This window comes from Colletotrichum acutatum (genome assembly GCF_030867785.1).
Source record: "Colletotrichum acutatum strain CBS 112980 chromosome Unknown BDZ83scaffold_14, whole genome shotgun sequence".
In the NCBI taxonomy this organism is placed as follows: domain Eukaryota; kingdom Fungi; phylum Ascomycota; class Sordariomycetes; order Glomerellales; family Glomerellaceae; genus Colletotrichum; species Colletotrichum acutatum.
The window spans coordinates 494,574-513,656 of record NW_026849008.1 but is presented as its reverse complement, the minus strand read 5'-3'; the positions used below and the strand labels follow the sequence as shown (position 1 = coordinate 513,656).

The 19,083-nt window shown below is 53.7% G+C and overlaps 9 protein-coding genes across 9 annotated transcripts; 3 read left to right on the top strand and 6 right to left on the bottom strand.

The window, feature by feature from the left end:
- Nucleotides 1-1,210: 1,210 nt before the first annotated feature.
- On the top strand, nt 1,211-2,701 carry BDZ83DRAFT_716737 (family 4 glycosyltransferase; the record flags this gene model as incomplete). The annotated part of the gene is made up of 2 exons (XM_060511875.1): nt 1,211-1,642; nt 1,718-2,701. 2 exons carry the CDS (start codon nt 1,211-1,213, stop codon nt 2,699-2,701), a joined length of 1,416 nt encoding a protein of 471 aa, XP_060369055.1.
- A 934-nt stretch (nt 2,702-3,635) lies between these two features.
- Nucleotides 3,636-6,458, bottom strand: BDZ83DRAFT_569588 (PHD-finger domain-containing protein; the record flags this gene model as incomplete). The annotated part of the gene is made up of 1 exon (XM_060504211.1): nt 3,636-6,458. The coding sequence occupies one exon, from the start codon at nt 6,456-6,458 to the stop codon at nt 3,636-3,638; it is 2,823 nt and encodes a 940-aa protein (XP_060369054.1).
- A 146-nt stretch (nt 6,459-6,604) lies between these two features.
- Nucleotides 6,605-7,700, bottom strand: BDZ83DRAFT_89828 (uncharacterized protein). The gene has a single exon (XM_060515986.1). It carries the CDS (start codon nt 7,524-7,526, stop codon nt 6,750-6,752), a length of 777 nt encoding a protein of 258 aa, XP_060369053.1. The 5' UTR covers nt 7,527-7,700; the 3' UTR covers nt 6,605-6,749.
- A 3,339-nt stretch (nt 7,701-11,039) lies between these two features.
- Nucleotides 11,040-11,587, bottom strand: BDZ83DRAFT_648330 (uncharacterized protein; the record flags this gene model as incomplete). The annotated part of the gene is made up of 2 exons (XM_060510170.1): nt 11,040-11,265; nt 11,436-11,587. The coding sequence occupies 2 exons, from the start codon at nt 11,585-11,587 to the stop codon at nt 11,040-11,042; spliced, it is 378 nt and encodes a 125-aa protein (XP_060369052.1).
- Nucleotides 11,588-12,381: 794 nt separating this feature from the next.
- On the top strand, nt 12,382-13,062 carry BDZ83DRAFT_748784 (ML domain-containing protein; the record flags this gene model as incomplete). The annotated part of the gene is made up of 3 exons (XM_060513665.1): nt 12,382-12,590; nt 12,676-12,892; nt 12,946-13,062. 3 exons carry the CDS (start codon nt 12,382-12,384, stop codon nt 13,060-13,062), a joined length of 543 nt encoding a protein of 180 aa, XP_060369051.1.
- Nucleotides 13,063-13,429: 367 nt separating this feature from the next.
- On the bottom strand, nt 13,430-13,986 carry BDZ83DRAFT_569435 (V-type proton ATPase subunit F; the record flags this gene model as incomplete). Its single annotated transcript, XM_060504195.1, has 4 exons — nt 13,430-13,570; nt 13,635-13,769; nt 13,832-13,867; nt 13,930-13,986. 4 exons carry the CDS (start codon nt 13,984-13,986, stop codon nt 13,430-13,432), a joined length of 369 nt encoding a protein of 122 aa, XP_060369050.1.
- A 320-nt stretch (nt 13,987-14,306) lies between these two features.
- Nucleotides 14,307-16,156, top strand: BDZ83DRAFT_607699 (uncharacterized protein). The gene is made up of 2 exons (XM_060507445.1): nt 14,307-14,775; nt 14,832-16,156. Exons 1-2 carry the CDS (start codon nt 14,530-14,532, stop codon nt 15,960-15,962), a joined length of 1,377 nt encoding a protein of 458 aa, XP_060369049.1. The 5' UTR covers nt 14,307-14,529; the 3' UTR covers nt 15,963-16,156.
- A 749-nt stretch (nt 16,157-16,905) lies between these two features.
- On the bottom strand, nt 16,906-17,670 carry BDZ83DRAFT_789344 (uncharacterized protein; the record flags this gene model as incomplete). Its single annotated transcript, XM_060515695.1, has 1 exon — nt 16,906-17,670. The coding sequence occupies one exon, from the start codon at nt 17,668-17,670 to the stop codon at nt 16,906-16,908; it is 765 nt and encodes a 254-aa protein (XP_060369048.1).
- Nucleotides 17,671-18,223: 553 nt separating this feature from the next.
- On the bottom strand, nt 18,224-18,811 carry BDZ83DRAFT_648325 (uncharacterized protein; the record flags this gene model as incomplete). Its single annotated transcript, XM_060510169.1, has 1 exon — nt 18,224-18,811. One exon carries the CDS (start codon nt 18,809-18,811, stop codon nt 18,224-18,226), a length of 588 nt encoding a protein of 195 aa, XP_060369047.1.
- Nucleotides 18,812-19,083: the final 272 nt, after the last annotated feature.

The following is a 19,083-nucleotide window of genomic DNA, read 5'->3' as shown; positions in this document are numbered from 1 at the left end:
ATGCAGGTTGAGTCTAGGTAGGGTGTGGTGGACCTCTGAGACTATGGTACACACTAAGAACATCCAACCTCGGATCTTGTTTCTCAATGATAGGCGGTGACGGCGACGGGAGAGTCTAGGACGCGGGGTTCGTTGGAGACGGAGCCGTGGATTATCCATGGAGATCCGCAAAGGGTCAATAGGATTGGGGCTGACCACCAGTACGGCAAATCGGCAGTGTCGGGCATTCCGTCATCTCTTTGCCGTGGCATGCTTCATTCCGCGTTTTCTGCTTTAGTTTCCGCAGCTGGTGGTCATTGGTTGCAAGCTGGAATGGTGTTTGTAAGCTTCATGTACTTATCTAAGGTAGGAAGCTTACACGGCGGAACTGTAAGTTGTATCAAATACATATACAGCTGTAGTGTAAATACCTGTAAGCAAGAAGACTACTGGAAAATAAAGGATGAAGTTCCAATTACCAATGCAACAAGAGTCTTAGAGTTTGTAATCAATCAACTTTAGAGATAGAGTTTATCTGCAACTGCCAGACTACGGATACTACAGACTCATCCATCCACTGGTCAATGCGCCGCCTTTCCAGTTCTCAAGAGCCAAGTCTCGCACAGACCAGAAGCTGCAACAGCTGCAACAGCCTGCAAGTGCAATGAGGTGGAAGGTTGTAACCGTTCCCCGGCTCCACTTCGGCTGCCAATTCCTCGCCTTCCATCCTGACGCTTCCTGAACCTCCACAGCCCACTGCCGCCTGCGTATCTGCCCCGCAGCCTCCCGGAGAGCCCAGTGCCCACATGGGAAAGTTCAGCGTGGTTTCCACACTCTATCCGTCTGCATACCCCCAAAAAGAAGACTGGAAAAGGGAAAGCCACCATCGATAACGCGGCCCCCTGGAAGTGAGTGGGGACCTCTTTCTCCAAACTGACGAAGCCCTCCTCCACCTTCTGCAACTGTGTCCCGTCGCAAAACCTTTGACGTTGCGATCTTTTCCTTCTTTCCATTGTCGCAGCTTCGACCACTCTTTCTCAAAAACAAAATCACCTGCGCACCTGTCTATTCGCCTTGCGCACAGGAGTACAATGCAATCGCACCACAGCCAAGCATAGGCTCCTACAAGAAGTAAAGGAACCGACACCGGAAGTGAACAGAGCTTCTGGTACCACAACCACCACGGTGGGCGCGTTCTTGCCTGCAAAAAACCACGATACCACAGCCCACGATGGCCTCCTCTTCAACCTCCTCCCCGACCCTCACCCGAACCGAGACCCTGAGCCTGGGAGCCCTCTCCTTTGCCGCAGTCGCAGTCCTCCTCAATGCCTTCCAGGGCGAAGGCGAGCCCCTCATAGCGTCACTGGCCCTCTCGGTCCTGGCCTTTGCGCTGGCCTACTCCATGATCCGATGGCTTGGCCCAGTCTTCAAGCAGGCCGGCTTCAAGGGTCGCGACCTCTCAAAGCACCACCGCCCCGAGCTGCCCGAGTGCATGGGTGCCGTCTGCGCTGCCGTCTACCTACTCGTCGTCATCGTCTTCATCCCCTTCCCCTTCTACAAGGACATTGTTGCTGCCACTAGCGGTGGTGGAAACAGGGATGTTGTATTCCAGGTCGAGCATGTACAGCAGGGACGATTCCTTCATCGTTTCCCCCATAGCAAGGTCAGTCTACATCGTCTCTCCTTGGGCGCACTACCACCACGAGAAGCTGTTTACTAACCGATCCCAAACTACCAGCTCGCCTCCTACCTTTCCGCAATCATCTCCCTCCAGACAACCGCCCTTCTGGGCATTGGCGACGACCTCTTCGACATCCGATGGCGACACAAGTGGTGGATCCCAGGCCTGGCATCGGTCCCCATCCTCGTAATCTACTTTGTCGACTTTGGCGTCACCTCCATCGTCATTCCGATCCCCCTTCAGCCCTACCTCGGCGAGCTCTTCGACCTCGGCGTCCTCTATTACATCTACATGTCCTGCATCGCAATGTTCTGCCCTCAGTCTATCAACATGCTTGCGGGCATCAACGGCATCGAAGTCTCTCAGTGCATCGTCGTCTCCCTCCTCCTCGTCCTGAACGACTGCCTCTACCTCTTCACGCCCTACCCTCATCCGGCTACCGACTCCCACCTCTTCTCCCTCTACCTCCTCCTCCCGTGGCTCGGCGTCTCCTTCGCTCTCGTCCTGCACAACTGGTACCCCGCCAAGGTCTTCGTCGGCGACACGTACTGCTACTTCTCCGGCATGGTCTTCGCGACCGTCGGCATCCTCGGCCACTTCTCAAAGACGCTCGGCCTCCTCCTCGTCCCCCAGCTCTTCAACTTCCTCTACTCGACGCCCCAAATCTTTGGCCTCATCCCCTGCCCCCGTCACCGCTTGCCCCGATTCAACGCTCGCACCGGCCTCCTGGAAACGAGTAAGACTCCCTGGAGCCCCGAACGCCAACCCCGACCCCTTGTCGCGCAAGGACTGCACCTGCTCGCCAAGTTGCGCCTTCTGGAAGTGACGGTGGATGAAAAGGGCCGTTTCGTGGAGACGAGCAACTTCACCCTGCTCAACCTGTGGCTCGTCTGGAGAGGCCCCCTGAGAGAGGACCGCCTCGCGTGGGAGGTCACCTTCCTCCAGCTCTTCATCGGCCTGTTTGGCCTCTTTGTTCGCCATCGCCTCGCTCTGCTCATCTTTAAGGAGGATAACTGGGGTATGACGACCAAGAGATACTAAGCAAACCGTGCTACGGGCCTCAGAGAAAAGACGTCTGGACCTCGCACGCTTATCAATGTTCACCAATCCCGGAATGGCATTCCGTCCGGGGATTTTCTCGTTACTTCATTTTCTTCTGTCTGGATCTCGCATCGCAATGGGGAACGGCACGGCTAGGAGAGTCGTCTGTTTGTACTATACCAAAAGAATTGGTTGGAGGTTTGAAATTGAGATACCCTGTAAGAGTACCTAGCGGGTATGTATGCCCCGAGACCGACACTCTTGGAAGATGGTCGATGAAATCAAGATAGAATAAAAAAGTCACATCACAATTATGGTCCAAGGTGAACAAAATTACGTGAGCGAAAACTTAGGCAGCCTGTTTCCAGCCGCAAAAAAAAGCCATCCATTTGTCATGGGAGGGGTGTAGCAGTCCCGCACCGACGCAACTTCCACGTCGCTCGGCACAGCTAATAAAGCCTAGAAATACACACGAAAACATGCCGTTCGTGGCAAGAGTAGTTGGAACCTCCTTTCCCGGTCTTTTCATCTCGTATCGGTCGATACCAGGCTCTTCACTACGTCTGTCCGTTTCCCCGTTACGTTACGCCATGGAATCCCCCATTGAAGAAAAGATTCAGCTTTCCTGCCAGACGACGAAAACAAGACAGTGTCGAAATGGGCTTGTGTGTTTTTCGTAAGACGTGCATTTTCTCTTTTGCAGCTCCTCCCAAAAAAAACAACAGTAAAACGCAGTTCATCTGAAGACATTCCCGAAAAAGCGCTGACCAGAACCCGAGGAACCCCCTCCCCTTTCCCATTCCTATTGTCCGTCGCTGCCCAAACGCCAAAGTCAATCACCAGACTGTCGCCGCCCCGAAACGTTTTTGATAATATTTAGAGAGGAAATAAAAGTCGCCGTGTCATCTTCGGAACTCGTAAACTCCATTCTATGTTACAGCGTGTTGGCGGCCGTAGCCGCAGGATTCGAGTTGATCGTGTTGCCCGTAACGGGTGTAAGAACATCCGCACTCTTCTCAACCACTGGAGAATCGACAATAGCATCGAGCGTTGGCTTCGTCTCCTCGGTGCCAGACAATGAGGTCTTCAGAGCGCCAGCAGGCTTGGCCTTGTTCATCCTGCTCTTGGTATAATCGCTAAGGCTCAACTTCTTCTTAACCGGACTTGGATGTGCCGCAACACCATTGACTGCAGTCGGAGCAAAAGGACTCGGTAGACTGCTTGCGGAGAACGGCGACTGGATTGTCGATGGCGTTGTGGCACTGGGTGTCGCCGATGTGGGTCCATTGAAGGCGGGAACCGGCGGCATCGTGACTCGTAACTCCGGTGATCTCATCTTCAACGGGCTGCTTGAGCCATTCGCGGGTGCATCTGAAACACTGTCGGCCTGCAGGGGCGATTTTACCGTGCTTGGCGAACTTGTAGCAGCATCCGACATCACGACGTCGCCAGCAGGGGGGGCGGCTGGCGATGTGTCGCGAGCTTGGTTGCCAATAGTCTTGGAGGGCGGGGAAGATTCAGCACTAGGCTTGATCTCAGCTGGTTGATCCACGTCCATGGGTGTTGGCTCCTGAGCGGTCAGAGAAGAGAGTGACTTGCGTCTCTCTACTTCATCACAGCGTAGGCGGTGTCGATTATTGAGCAGCCGTTGCGAAAGAGAAATGATACGTCGTCGTGGCCTGGGTGTTTGAACGGGCTCACTGTACCACTCGCCCTCGACAGGGTCGGTTTGTACACCGGCATCGCAGTAGACGGGACGAGGAGTGGATGATGTTCGCCCAGACTGGGAACCAACCGACTCGGCTCTGGAGGCAGGTGCCTTGAACGGATTCTGTGCCGTTGGTGACACGCCACTTGAAGGGGAATTCGACTTGCTTCGAGATGTTCCCGCATCGACGTAGTGTGTAGTGCCGCTGGATGCGTTGCTGGTTGAGCTCCGTTGTTTCGTCTTGGAAGAACCGGAAGTGGATGCCGTGCCATCGGATGTTCGCTTCTTCTTGCGCGGAGGCTGTTGCTGTTCCATCCGTCGGAATGAGTCTTCAACCATTTGAACCTTACGCTTGTCCCTGTCAGTGGGTTCTGTGAGTATACCTGGCCGATCCAATGAACCCTGGCGTACGGGCGTGCGATCACGACTAGGCGGTTTGCTGCGCTCAGAAACTGACCGACCGTCGTTGTCGGCGTCGTCTTGGTGTCCCTCGCTGGCTGCGCGACTGTTTGTAGCGTGTCCGGTGCTGGTGGGGGAGATGGTATGGGTTTTTGGCTTTCGTTGCTTCTTCTTTGCGAGAGGCCGAGACTGAACCTTCGCTTGGTGTTGTCTGTGGAAGCGAGCAAAGGCACAGTTTGCACCCAAGTCACACGCACAGCCGCCGTACTCGGACAATATCCGATGAATCCAGCCCGATAGTGTTTGGTACTCAGCCTCATCCATTTCAGACTCGTTCTGAGTATTGGTGTCGTCGTCGGCGAGACCCAGAAGATGCACTAACCGTGCCTGGAATTTCTTAGGTAGCCTGAAGTCCCAGGGAAGTGTAATTTGCTCGTTTGCCGCGATGTATCTATCGCTCATGAGCCAGAAGTGATACTCGGATTGGCCTGATAGGTAAGTATCCAGCAGGGCATTGGGCTTGCAACTTCTTCGAACGAAGCGAGCCATCGATCCTTCTTTCCTGGTATCAATGTACAAAGGAAGCATTGGGTGGAAGAAAACAAAAGGTAGCGGGGACGAGAGTTCCTCCCATAGGTTTTCGGGATCTGCGCAGTAGTCCTTTTGGAATCCGATCACGCCGTTGAGTTCAATCAAAGGGACGTCCTTCTCAATGGCGGCAGGGGTAGCGAGGTATTGCCATCGTAATGTCGTCTCTGGCGAGACAGGAATTTTCTTGCTCTCGACATGAAGCTGACGCTTGCGAGCGTCAATGTCTTTCGGCAGCTTGGCAAAGACATCGTTGAATTCCTCGCCCGTCTCTTGCCTCATACGATCTGGTTCCCGAAGCCAAACTGACAAGGTGTTGGAAACGAAGAGGCTTGCAAAGGAATTGATGCGAGTAATGGGGATGTCTGCTTCTTTGCTCATTGACAAAAAGCCGTCCGAGTAATTGTGTATTTGGAAATCGCTCGGAAGGTCCGGGGGAGTAGTTGCTGGGCTTGGGGGGTGACCGTTGGGTTGTGATCGCCCACCATTTCCGTACGAAGGACTTCGCTTTGCGTTCTGAGAACTGATCGAATGTGATGGCCGATGGGACGACTTCACCTTCTTGGTTGGGTGTGGGTGGTCGCTCGGGCTTCCGTGCTTTGCATTCTCCTGGCCCACAGGGTGGCCATTCAACTGCAAGTCCGTTGGCTTTGGCTTCTTCTTGTGGCTTTTGGATGGCGGCCGTTTGGCCTTCTTATCCGGTATGGTTTCTGTCGTGGGACCATTCTTTAGTCGCCGTGTTCGCTCGATGGCCTTTTGTCGATCTAGGGGGCGCGGCTTGCAATCAGCGCACGAGTGGGCAAAGTCTTCCCGAAGGGCCTCCTCGCGACTGTGAGGGTAAAAGCAGTCGATGTGCTGCCACGTGTCACATGTCTCGCAATAGATCGTGTTTCCATCATCGTCAGTGAAGTTGCAAATACACTTGATCGTGTACGGCTCTTCTTCCTCTACCGTCTCGGCCTTGCGTGGCACATTGTGTGTTGAGACTGGTACGCTCGGAGCGAAGAGGGTCTGACTAGGAGTCGCGGTCTGCGTCGACAGCGGCTGGGGCTTTTCGGTCATAATCTAGGTTTGCCTCGTGGTGCGAATTGAAGTCGAGGTATTGGGTGAGATGATTACTGTTGCGGCCTGGGTAGCATGACGACGCCTGTCTAGACGCACAGGAACCAGCCGTCCAATGAACCACAGAAACAGCAGTAAGCAGAGTCGTCGTCATCCGTCGGCGAAAAGTATATGATCGAGTCGAGGGTTCTCGACGAAGTTGGGGAAGGTAGGACTCGGTGGGATTGTCGAGTCTGGCTCACAAAGGACAGGTCGTCGCAGAGGCGAGGAACGGTCCAACAAATCGCTTCTTCACACACCGCGGCCGTCCCGAAACCAAGAACACACAACTCGGTTATCACAAGCGTGTGTTGTGAGCGTCGTGTGGTAGAAAAGTTTTCGAGTTGTGATCGCGAAGAGCGTGTCCACGAACCGATCGAAGCCAGAAGACGGATGAAGTCGAAGAAAGGGTTGAGCGGTTGCGCCTCGTCGACGGGGAGGGACGGAGCGTTTCGAAAAGCTGGGCCGAGTCGAGAGAACGTAGTATGAGGAAGAAATCGAGTGCTGAGGACCGGAGGTGAGGGAGAGAAGGGTGTTTTGGGTCGAGAAAATGAGGGTGGAAAAGAGATTGAAAGAGAAGAAGAGAGGGGGGCACGACACGAAGGAGAGAAAGATGGATGGGTCCCCCAAAGGAGCGTAGTAGAGACCAGCGGTGGTGGTGGCAGCAGCAGTACCTTGGTAGGAGTAAGGTAGGAGTGCCGGTGCTGGTGCGGTGCGGTGCGAGTTGAGCGAGACAGGTCCCAGTGCAGGAGCGTGCAGGCCAGAGCCCAGGCCAAGCCGAAAAGAGAGAGAGGGCGAACGAGTGATAACAGTGACTGCACTGCTTAGGTTGGGGGACTTGGACTCTGCGGGCTTGGGGACTGGCTGGCACCTTGTGCTTGGGTGCGCGGATTGCGGACTGGATAATGGGGGGGAGGGAAGGCAAGGGAAGGGGGGGCGTCTTCGAAGATGGGATTTTTGGGGGGGAGAGGGCGATGAGGACTCAGGATGGGTTGCTGGGTGCTGGGTGCTGGGATGCTTGGGGAGCATCGCACCTGCTCAGCTCGAGATGCCCTGGCACCTGGCTCATTGCCCGCTGGCTGGGGAGCACTGGCTACCACCAGCCAGCCCGCCAGCCGTCACAGCCTGGTACAGCCGGACATGCGCTGGAGGGAAGGGCGACAACATGACGGGGGAGACGAGAGACGGGAAGAGAGACGAGAAAGAGAGTGAGAGAGAACGGGAGACGAGGGCAGAAAAGCCAAAGCCCGTGTGTAGGGAAAACAGGGTACAGAGGTACCAGTACTTACTTGAAGCTAAACCCGAAAGGCGGTGGACACTCTGATATGAGTGGCTATGGCTGTCCAATCAGACCTCTAGCGCAGATCCATGATGCCTCAGGCAGAAGAGGTTTCAGGCCGCAACCAGACACAGAGAAAATGGGCAAGTGTGTGATGGTTCCCGTCTGATGAAGGACTGGTGAGTGCCTTGTTAGCCCTCCGCACCAGACACGCCTGAAAGGTCGACCAGGCAAAGAAGAAGGGTGAGAGGGGGGAAGAAAAAAAGAATCCAAATCTGAGTGATAAAAGAAGCAAAATGTTGGAGAGAAAGTGGGGAGGTGAAGGCATTATCCGCAATAAGTGTACAGAAAACAAAATGAAGGAGGTATTCGACTAGAACAGACTCTCATCATCTTGATGAGAGCAGCTGGCGGCCACGGAAGGTCGGTTTGATGCGAACAAAAACAAGAGGCAGACTCGTCTGGTGGGAGTGGAGGGACAAGAGGCGGCATGCAAAGATTTAATGAGTAATAAGAGAGAAAGAAATGGGCAGGCAGTGTGGTGTTGGTGTTTGGTGCGAGTTGGGTGATCGACCCTCTCTGGCCCTAGCAGAAACGGCGGGCGGATGTGACGGGAGGAGCGAGAGGTGGAACGACCGAGGGCGAAAGGCGACGGCAGACTGGTCGAGGACTGGTCGAAGGAGGGGTGACCCGCGCAACGGGAGTGACTCTGCGTGCGCCATACGGATGGATGGGTTCATGGATGCCTTGCTTGGCTGGTTTCTGCCTGCGAGAGAGAGAGGGCATCTGTGTGCCGTGTGCGGAGACGACTAAGATACCCGTAGAGTAGTTAGACGAGGGCGCGGGCGGAAAGTGAACGACTGTGAGCACCGAATCCCCATTGCCGTAAGCCAGGAGGGAAGAACTCGACGCCAGAGACACGGCAGAGAGTACCGTATGTGACTGGTATCTGGCCGACGGAGGACTAGGCATAAGATGAGCGTAGGTTTGACTGCTTGTGTGCTCCGTACTATGAGCGGGAGAATGTCGGCGTCGTGTTGGTCTCCTCGTTGAGTTCCAGTTGAACAAGCGTCGAATTCGATGCCTTCAAACACGGTAGCGTCTTTGGAAAACCGAACCAGCAAATTTCAAGACTGAGAATCGGGGATGACCATGGCTTTCATCCCATCCCGAGGGAGACGTGAGGCCCGTCCAATTATGCGCAATCTGGATTTTCTTAAAATAGGAGGCCTTCGGGTGACTTGTCTTTGGTGCGCTGGTTCGCATCAAATCTTTGTACCATTGCCGCCCCCCTTATTCTGCCTGACTTGGGAGTACCTAGGTGAGTTGTTGCTCGTCTCTGATTTGTGCTAGACAACTGGACAGCGTGGGCGGGTGGCAAGAGCCACTTTTCGATTGGGGGCAAGTAGGCAACCCAAGTTCAACCCACCAGGTCGCCAGGGGGAGCAGAAGCCAACGAGACTCCCTCCGCTGTCAAGTCCATCACAGAAGAAGAGAGCTTCTCATTTCTCGTCGCGGAATTGTGTGTCCAGCCGAAGAGGTACGAATACGGCAGTCGAGAGTTCATCGCGCCGAGGGCTACGGAAACGAAGCGGACGCTACACCAAAATCAGCCAGTGCATGTACGTACACACCTCAGTGAGGGCGGGAGTGACTTATAGGACAGATAGGCCGAGGTACCTTGAGGACTTCAAAGGAAGCAAAAGGAAGAAAAGGTACATCTCTGTACGTCTCTGGCTGAGCGACTCTTTTCGGCTGCAGTGGGATCGGATTGTATTGGAGTTCCATTGGCTAAAGTGGGGCTTGCCTGCGAAGGGCAGCATTTCTGATGCTCCTTCCAAAACCCAAAATGGTGAAGTCCCTCCTCCCCCAAGTCGCAAGTCTCACGGCGCAGCGTCGCGCGTCCTGCCGATTCCCACTTGTCTCAGTCTCAACTCAACATCCCGCTCGCTTCTCTCATTGGTCAGTAGATCAACCTGGGAATGGCCGACCGGGTCTTACTGCCAGGGCCTAATATTATCGTGCATGGAGCCGGTCTTTCGCTCCCTGCACCAGGTCGCCCTTCCCCCTGGTCAAGCTGGAGACTTGCAGTTTTGCATGCGACTTTGCGTTGAAGTATGGGAGTTGACAAACAGCTCTGGCTCGGATGCGCAATTATTGACTCTGGAGTGAGAATCCGTCTCTGCTCACCCACGCCTAAGGCTGACGGAAGCTTTCACTGGTTGTGTCGCAGAGGTATCTTTGCCGTAGGGTCAACCGCCCGCAGAGGCGACCCTTGATGACTGCATCTGGAGCTCTTCCACCATCACCCTTTTCGCGAAGCCTCATGCATCGCTCGTCAACTCAAGGCGACAACAGCATGCAGCTTGAAGTCATCATCACTGCAGGCTGATGCGAAGCGTCCCCTCTCGGCACTGGAACTTCAACCCACCCTTTCGTTCGACACTTCGGTACGGAGTAGCGTAGACTGACTCCCGCCTCCAGTTGCTCTCCTTTTTTCTCCAAAATCCCACGCCGTCGCCCGATGCCCCTTCAACCATCTGCGCCAGATGGCTCGACCCCTCACCAAGACAGACTAGGTTGGCCTCCAAGAGTTCGGTAAATGGCACGCTGCGTTGAACTCTACTGCGAACTGTGAGCGTGTACGCAGAAACGGAGGCATGGAGGCGGCCCTTTGGGCTGCTGGGGTGTCATCTATCTGCCTCACCAAGTCATAGTTACAGAAGTATCGGTACTTTGACCACCTTCAGTCAGTGCTCCTCAGGTCCAGCACAATTGCGCGCCTCGAAATGCGACCACGCGCGGCGCCTTTGCGAGCAGTTGTGGTCCTTGTTGCCCTTGGATTAACTTGTTGCCCAGAGCGCCCGAGTGCTCCAAGTACAGTACGACGTAAGGGGGGACATCAGTGCCCGCTACCGTCTCGACGACTCGTTGAGTCTTTGCCGTTCATAATAATGCTTCCTCGGTGATGGGATCGACGGGAGGAACTACGCTATCCTTTCGCTTTCTCGCCCCATCATCCTTCTCCTCAACTGGAAATACCGAGTAGACAAACAAAACAAAGAGTCGCGGTTTTCCGTCGTCCATCCGCACCCAGCTGGCGTAAAGGGCCCCGGCATGATTCGCGGCCGGCGTCCTTCTGGCTAGGATCTCCCTGTCCTACGATCGCGTCCTCGAGACTTGTCCAAAAGTTTGCGACACTGATAGCCGGGGCTGCAGCTGAGTTGTCGAGGTGCCCGGTACTTGTTGACCACGGTCCCCAATCATCGTCCAAGCAGGTTGGCCACACCTTCCGGTTCACTCGAGCACTTCTTTGCGCCAGCTCCCTGCACTCGACGCCGGACTGATTGGTACAAGCTGACGGACCCGTGCACCATGGTTTCTCCCACCATGAAAGACGCATGAGATAGTGTGGCTTCTGGTGTGGCTACCTTTCCCCTCAGGTCATCATCCATGCCGTAGCACGACTTCTTGAATCGCGGACGAGTTCTGTCCAATCACGAGACCTGCGCAGTCGAGAGCTTCCAGATGCTTGGATCGAAGTGCGCACCGAGCATTTCTGGCTCTGACACTGAGGAGCTTGGAAGAGTCAGCGGCTTGTGATGATGGAGAGACCCTGAACAGTTTGGCTGGCACTGGGCTTTCAATGCTTCGGTTACTGTCTGTCTGCTTCGGTTCTGTCCACGGGACCAAAGTTCCAGGGATCTTCCAACGAAAGCTGGGCGGTCGAAACAGCCCAGCTACTCTGTGTGACAAGGCTCCAGCCGTCGCATAGGAGTGAGCACAGGCAGAGGCGAAAAGTCAAGCCCATTGTTGTGGCTAGAATGCTGACAGCTTCTTCTCGCGTGGCGCTCCGTTGATTGCGCATGGACGGCTTCTACAATGCGCAAGTGGTGATATGGCACTCGCGACGCAATTCCATGGTCGCAGCTCGTAATCGAGCGACTCGGCTGTTTCAATCTCCAAAAGACGAAGGCGGGAGGTAATCTGGAGCTGGGAAGCTGATAACGAAAGTGGAATCTTTGGAGGGGAACGAAGCAGAAGAGTGGGAATTTTACGATGGCCCGTGCGTTAACGACGACAGGATTCAATGTACCTTTTGGAACATCATTGAAGAGGCTCTTCCGTTGTTCCCTAGCGATAGCATTATCCCAGATAATGCATGTGTTTATTCCGTATACAATATGACTCAATAACCATATAGCAGTACCTTTTTGTACACACGTTTTCAAAGTGCACCGCTTGTTCTACACCAAAGACATGCAGTGAAAGGTACCTCCAATGTCGCCATGGTCGCTGGGGAAGGCAAAGGCGCTTGTCCCAACCAAGGTCCACCTAGCTCCATCCAATCAGATCAATCTTTGGTTGTCCCCATGACGTTCTCCCTCCGAACCCAGCCCCGTTCGTTGCTCACCACCTACCAACGAAAGCCACTCGCAGGAACCACTTCTCTATCACCTCCCATCATCCTCACGCTAAACATCGAACCTCGGACGCCGACGATTACACACCGAGCATCATCAACGACGTCGAGACCGCCGTTGTTCGAACCGCCCATAACTCATCTCCCTAATCACCCCAAAACAACCTCAACCTCTACCCGCGATGAGGTTCGCCACAGCTGTCATCGCCTTCCTCTCCGCCGGTCTCGCACCGGCCGGTGCCAGCGTTCTGGTCCAGAGAGACCAGTCCGTCATCGTTAACGATGACCTCAAGGTCCCCGGCGACTCGCCTTTGGAGCTCTGCCCCAAATCCCACGATGAGGACATTGTCACAATCGACAGCGTAGACCTCTCTCCCAACCCTCCTCAGGCGTAAGTTTGTCTGCAGCAGCCCTCAGTCTATGACGATGCATACCGCGGTATCGTGAAACGGGAGCCAGCTAACATGGTGTTTCAGTGGCAAGGAGCTCGTCATCAAGGCTTCCGGCACCGTCAAGCAGAACATTGAGAAGGGCGCATACGTCCTCCTCCAGGTCAAGTATGGTCTCATCCGCCTTATCAGCACCAAGGCGGATCTGTGCGAGCAGATCGAGAACGTCGACCTCGAGTGCCCTATCGAGAAGGGTGTTCTCACCGTCACCAAGTCCGTTGAGCTTCCTAACGAGATTCCCTCCGTAAGTCAGCCCCATCTATGTCACTCTTATCAGATTATTGACCAGACTTGCAGGGCAAGTACACTGTCTTTGCTGACGTTTACACCGCCGATGACGTCCCCATCACTTGCTTGACCGCTCAAGTCGTTTTCTCGCGCAACACCAAGAGCTTCTTCAGCTTGGAGCTTTAAATTAATTACAAGCATACGAAGGTTTACGATGATGGGGCATGGGTTACAGTCACACGTAGCGATACATCCAGATTGCTGTTGGGGTTTCACTTCATCTCATGACACTGGTAGCATTAGGAATTTGGCATAACGCAGTTCAATTTCGCCCGCGTGATGGATTCGTTTAAGGATCCTCTTGAGTGTTCATTCTGCGTAGGAGTATCGGCATAATAATGCGTACGTACATAGGGTAGCGGTGCCAGGCATGTAGCTCGCAATTTATTCATGATAGGCCGGTATGGTCCATCAAAACTTCGAATACGCTATCGGCGTACCATGCTTTTGCCTCTTGGCCCTCACTGTCCTCATAATCTGTGGAATAACATGCTTATTCGCCAAACAACCGGCGCACTCTGCGCAAAACACTGTCCTTCTCGGGGTCGTACGGGTGGTCCTTGCTCGGAATTTCGAGAACGGTCGGGAAAGCCGCAGTGTAGGTATCGACCCGATGTCTTATGCGATCGGCAATCTGTTTCTTTCAATCAGAACATGTCCTCTTGGCACACGGCCTCCTCCCCACGATCGCTACTGACGTGTTGGTTGATGAGGATGATGCCAATGTCCTTCCTCGAAGTGAAGGCCTCAAAGGTAGACTCGATCGTAGCGGTGTCCGTCTTGCTATCCACCACCAGGAAGTTCTTTTCTTGATCGGCACCCGTGCTGACGTGCTGTGCACTTGTTAGTTATCTCGAGCCGCAATCGGAATCGTCGTGGGATCGAAAGAGCGCACCCCAATGCCAGCGAGGAGGAGGCCAGTGACCGAGTCCTAGTTTTGAAGTGTTAGCCATTTGTGATTGCTCGCAATGTCGGAATACACAGGTATCCTACCTCATCGCCGATAACGGCAAGGAACTGGCGGTCCTTCATATCTGCTTGCGAAGCCATCTTGGATGACTTGTGCGATTGTTGGAGAGCTTGCGATGGCCCAGGAGGTCGGCGGACGGATTGACGTACTTGCCTTGATTACCTGTACCCGGCGGCGGGCTGGCAGTGCTCCACTCCAGCACCTCACTGTGGCTGAAGTGTTGTTAGCGCTGTCCTGCCAGGTACTGCCTGCTGGAGCCCGAATTGCTAACAGGCTTGGATGGGGAGTGGGCGCTGCGACAGAAGCCAGTGGAGACCCCACCTGCAGCATTCCGGTACGTATTTCCCAGGTGTGCTTTCAGTTTACGGTCCTTGCACATGAGGAAGGTACCCCTGTCGAAAGCTTCTCCTGCCTAGCAGCGGGACAATGGCCCTAAAATCAATAGACCCAGACTTCTTTGTAAACAATTTCACCTAGCGACGAAATCGACAACGACACCGACGACAAACGACACCGACGCACCTCTCAATCCCATCGACCACGAAGCGATCGCCTCCCAAGACTTCCAGGATTCCATCCGCCCAGTAGTCGCCTGTGAATGGGAAGAAGCGCAATCCGACGAGATGCCGCGTCTAGTGCGAAAGAAGCCGCTCTCTGAGCGCCTGAAGGCCATGCTGAACCCCATGGACTTCTTGCTCTGGCTGTCGGAAGAATTGGAGACGAGAGATTGGGATTCTAAGGCACTGGGAACACAGCTCGGGCTCGGCTGCAACTTTATGTTTCTCCTTGCTAGAGCTAACTGTGTGGCATCGGAGGTCGAGGATGATGTGTTCAGCGATGGAAGCTCCGGGGGCATCGTCACCTACATTGTCAGTAGCATCGAGTTCTTATGGGTTGCGCATCATAGTTGCTAACAAGTCCTCAGGTGCGTCCACTCGTTTGGATTCTCGGCCTCCTCTCTGTCGCCAACGCCTTCTATACCATGTCGAGGACCAGGCAGTACCGATTATTCCAAGTCAACGTCGAAGACAAGCCGCACACCCCCTCAGCCCAACGAGTCAAAGCCAGGTCCGACCCGGCCGTCTCTTCGCCCCTAAGACTCTTGAACAACCTCCTGTCTTCCGAGACTGCCGAGTCGCGAGCCCATCCCGACAGATCACACGACGTTTGGGAGCTTAGCGTCTGGGATCCTCTTCCGGTCTCTCTGCAGCTCTTCTGCCTTTTCAGCCCTGGCCACGTCCTCGTCTATATGATGTTCCTCCCTTTGGTGCCCTTGGATCCCAGACCGAGCGTCACGGTCTTCAACTGCATTGTGCTGCAACTCATTCTTTCCGTCCAGCTGATTTTCGTCCAAACTCGGTATGCTCAGCAAATCAAGGACACGGCCATCATCCACAAGGAGGTCCTCCACGAGTACGACACCAAGTTCGTGCGGCCACGCCTTCACCCGGTTGTTCGCGATGTCGGCACACAGTGTTCGCCTGAAGAGGCTGAGGATGAAGAGTCCTTTGTCGAACTGGGAACGCCTACGACGGTCATCAAGAAGGAGTTCGTGGTTACACCTAATCCTCATGTCAAGCAGGAGGACCCGGTTCACACTCCTCCAATTAGCAGCTTCGCATCCCGTCTCTTTACTCCGACGTCTAACAGGCGATCCGAGTCCTTCACCCCTGTGCCCAGTACTCGCTCGGTCCGGCAAAGTCTCCCGCCGGCACCCATGTATCAGTCTACCTCAACGTCGACCGCGAACACCGGAGCAACGAGCTTTGGCGGAAATTTGGGTGTATTCAACCATGCGAACTCGCCCCTGAAGAAGACGTCGAGTCTGAATGAAATAAACCAAGGCTTCATGTCGCCCCGTAACTCGAGAGAAATGGCTGCTCGGGAACAGCGTCGAGGAAGCCCGCTGAAGCAGTCCGAGACTAGAAGATCGACTGGCTCAGATGCTCTCGACCATACGAGCGCTCCCGATTACAACCCCTTTGCCAGCGCGAAGAGAAATAGAAGCAATCAACAAGGGGAACGGTACCCTTCTAGATGGTCGGGTTTCCACTGAGAAGGGTTTAACTACGTGGCATGAGAGATGGGTGAAATTGCTCTGGGGAGACTTTTTGCTTGATTGCTTCAAATTTATTTACAGCAGCATATGGCGGCGTTGGGCTGGTTCGGGCGGATGGTCAATTCCTGGGCCGGCGTTCTTCTTTGTTAATCAAATACTCGAGTCTCAAGACTGAATTTGTATTCTCCTCGATCAACTTTTTCTTGGTGAAGGTGCATTGTTCCCGGCACTGTTCTCGCGAAGCACCTGTAACTTGGCGAACTGGTGACCTCGTGCCTTGCCACCCTTGAGTGTTTCTTCGAGAAACATATCTGCCTCACAATGGTGCCCCAGCTCAACTCTTTCCACGGCGATGAAGGCTAGGTAGGGTATGCTTGCGGCCCAAGGTAGTCCAGAATGATGATTGCACTCGCTTCTTATCTTAGCCCTGGTTCCCGATATTCGTTTGCCGGCCAGGCTTGGACATTGGCTGTCTATCATCACCACGACGCATGCGAGCTTCCAGATACCGGGCGTAGACGCTCTCGCGCTTGTTCAAACATACGTTTATATCGGGAGACACGAATGCGCTGCATGTCCATGTTTTGCATGAGAGCCGTCATATACTGCGAAGAGGCTTTTGAGCTGTTGGAGGGAAACGATGCGGCTCCGAGCTGCGTGGGATTGGTTCCAAGAGTGAGTGAACTTTGATCAGCATCTTCCCACGCAAAACAAACGCAATAAGACTGGAGAGTTGAACAGCAGGGTGTGTTTTCCATTAAGTATGTTATTCCTCAACGTACGATAACCTTCTGAGCACTTCGGACAATCTCAACATACAACAACCTTTCTCAAAGAACATCATGCCAACCTCCAAATCCCGTCGCTGTCAGTCACTCAGCCTCTCTGCCTTCATAGTGTTCCAAACTCCATGTCATAGCTGGCTCCACTTCCCTGAATGTTACTCTAGGAACTGATGAGAAGCGACAGGGAAGCCAGGAAAACGTTCGTAATGCTTGGACCGAGCTTCCGCAACCTCCCCGCCCGCGACTGCCACACGAGCTATATATTCAGCACTATTTGTGACAAGCTTCTTCCAGACGGAATAGTCGAATGTTGCTAAGCAACTTCCCAATAGGCCTGTGTTTCCGGCTGCGGACTTATGAAAAACTTTGACGATTGGGCCAAACCACCCAGCGCGGTATTGCAAGCGTCGTAATTTGCACCGACGTCTGGGTCTTTGAATGTTGTATGAAACGGCATCGCCGTCCTTTTTCACGAAGAGAACGACTGATAGACTGCTCAAACTCTCGAATCTCACGTCGTTAACCATGGCAGTTGCAATCGACGAGAGGAGCTTCTCGCAATATGGTATCGTCAGGTGACGCATTTGCCCAACAGGCATGCTGTCTTCGTGCCGCAGAAGTTTCAGCGTCGCCCAATTGTGGCAGTACACCGCGTCCAGCTTGGGGTCGAACTTTCTGATCGGAACGGCACACTTGGCTTCTGAAAAGCGAAACTCGATACCGCTCGCTTTGGAATTCTGGACGAAGTGGCGGGAGTCCTGGCAGACGTGCATGAGGACAGAGAAGGCAGTGTAGACTATGTCTCTTGAGAGGTATGTGACAACACATACTTCGGGCTCGTCTTCGTCAGACAGCCTGAACTTCCAGATGGTTTGCCGGAGCTCGATGGGTAGGTGGGAGAATTCTTCGAAAGAAGCCATGGTTGGTGGATATCTGACTTGAGCTGGTTGAAGTGAAGTGTTTGGACCAAGTCGACGCAGAGGTGATCAGGCTAAGTGCATGGTTTGGGTGGAGAGATGAAGGGATTGATTTTGATGCCTGGCCAAGAGAAAGGAGATGATGGTGACGATGAACATGGAGGAGAAGGGATTTCAGAGCGTAGACTGAAGACTAACAGGAACGTGATGTTGAGGTCAGATGGCGAGAGAGAAGGAAAAGAGGAAGGAAGCTGCGACTGAGAAGGAGGTTACGGAAGGAGGTCTGTCTGATAAGGCAGGAAGGCACCTTCGATGCTCAACAAAAGCCTCGAGAGAAGTCACGTACGTTGAAGACGTCGCACTTGCCAAGGTAAAGAAGGGCCAGGAAGGAGGTGCTGTAGCGTCATGAACGTGCACATCTCATGTGATTGATATGTTCGGTTTCTTGGAAGGAACTTTTAGGTAGTTTAGGCAGCGATGTCAATTGGAACCCTCTATCATTCATTGCTAACCGAATATCATTAACATGCTTGCGCTACGAGGATGTGCTTTCCAATCAGAATATACTTCCTGCTTCGTACTCGACAAATGTCTGGGTTAAGTATTGTACTCTTCTGAAAGTCTTCGATTCACGATTCCACCAGCGATGAGCCTTTCGTAACGTTCTGTCCATGTCGTTGAAACACTCTTCGATGATCTTTTCGAGTTCTTGTGTGTACTCCGTCATGGATCTCGACAGGTGGGATGGGTCCCAGGCCTTAATTCCGTCAAGATCTTTTACATCAACGTTGTATATCTGTGTGTCTCCCTCAGATATTTGGCGCAGCTTGCAGCGTGTCTTGGGTGCGTCGAAGTAGGACCCAAAGCAAGAGCCATTTGACGGGTCCCCGACAACCACTGACAGAGTCTCCAATTTCGGAAAGTAAAATGTGAGTACCCAGGCTACTAGATCCAGGTATTCCTTCTCGCCAGGGATGGCCAAATGCCTTGTTTCTTGAAGAACGTGCTCGAAATCGTCTTCGCTGGCGATGTCTTCCAAAGACGCCGAACCTTGATTCTGGCAAAACAGGGTATCCAATTCCGGCTGATAGAGTCGGAATGGCACAGAAAAGTCAATCGTGTCAATGGCCGAGTGCGGACGCATAAGATTGATTCCACTTAGTCTAGAATTCTGGACGAATTGGCGAGACTCGTGACAAACATGCATCAACACCGGGAAGGCAGTGTACACCAGCAACGACTGCGGTGTATCGCATGTCGACGTAACGACGCAAACTTCTGGCTCGACTTCGGGAAGTGACAGTTTCCAAATTTCAGCTCGAATTTCTGGAGGCAATTCGCCAAAGAGGTGGAAATCCATTGCGCAGGCGTGGGTGACGGTTGTTCTGGTAGACGTCTGACAATAGAAGGAGGAGG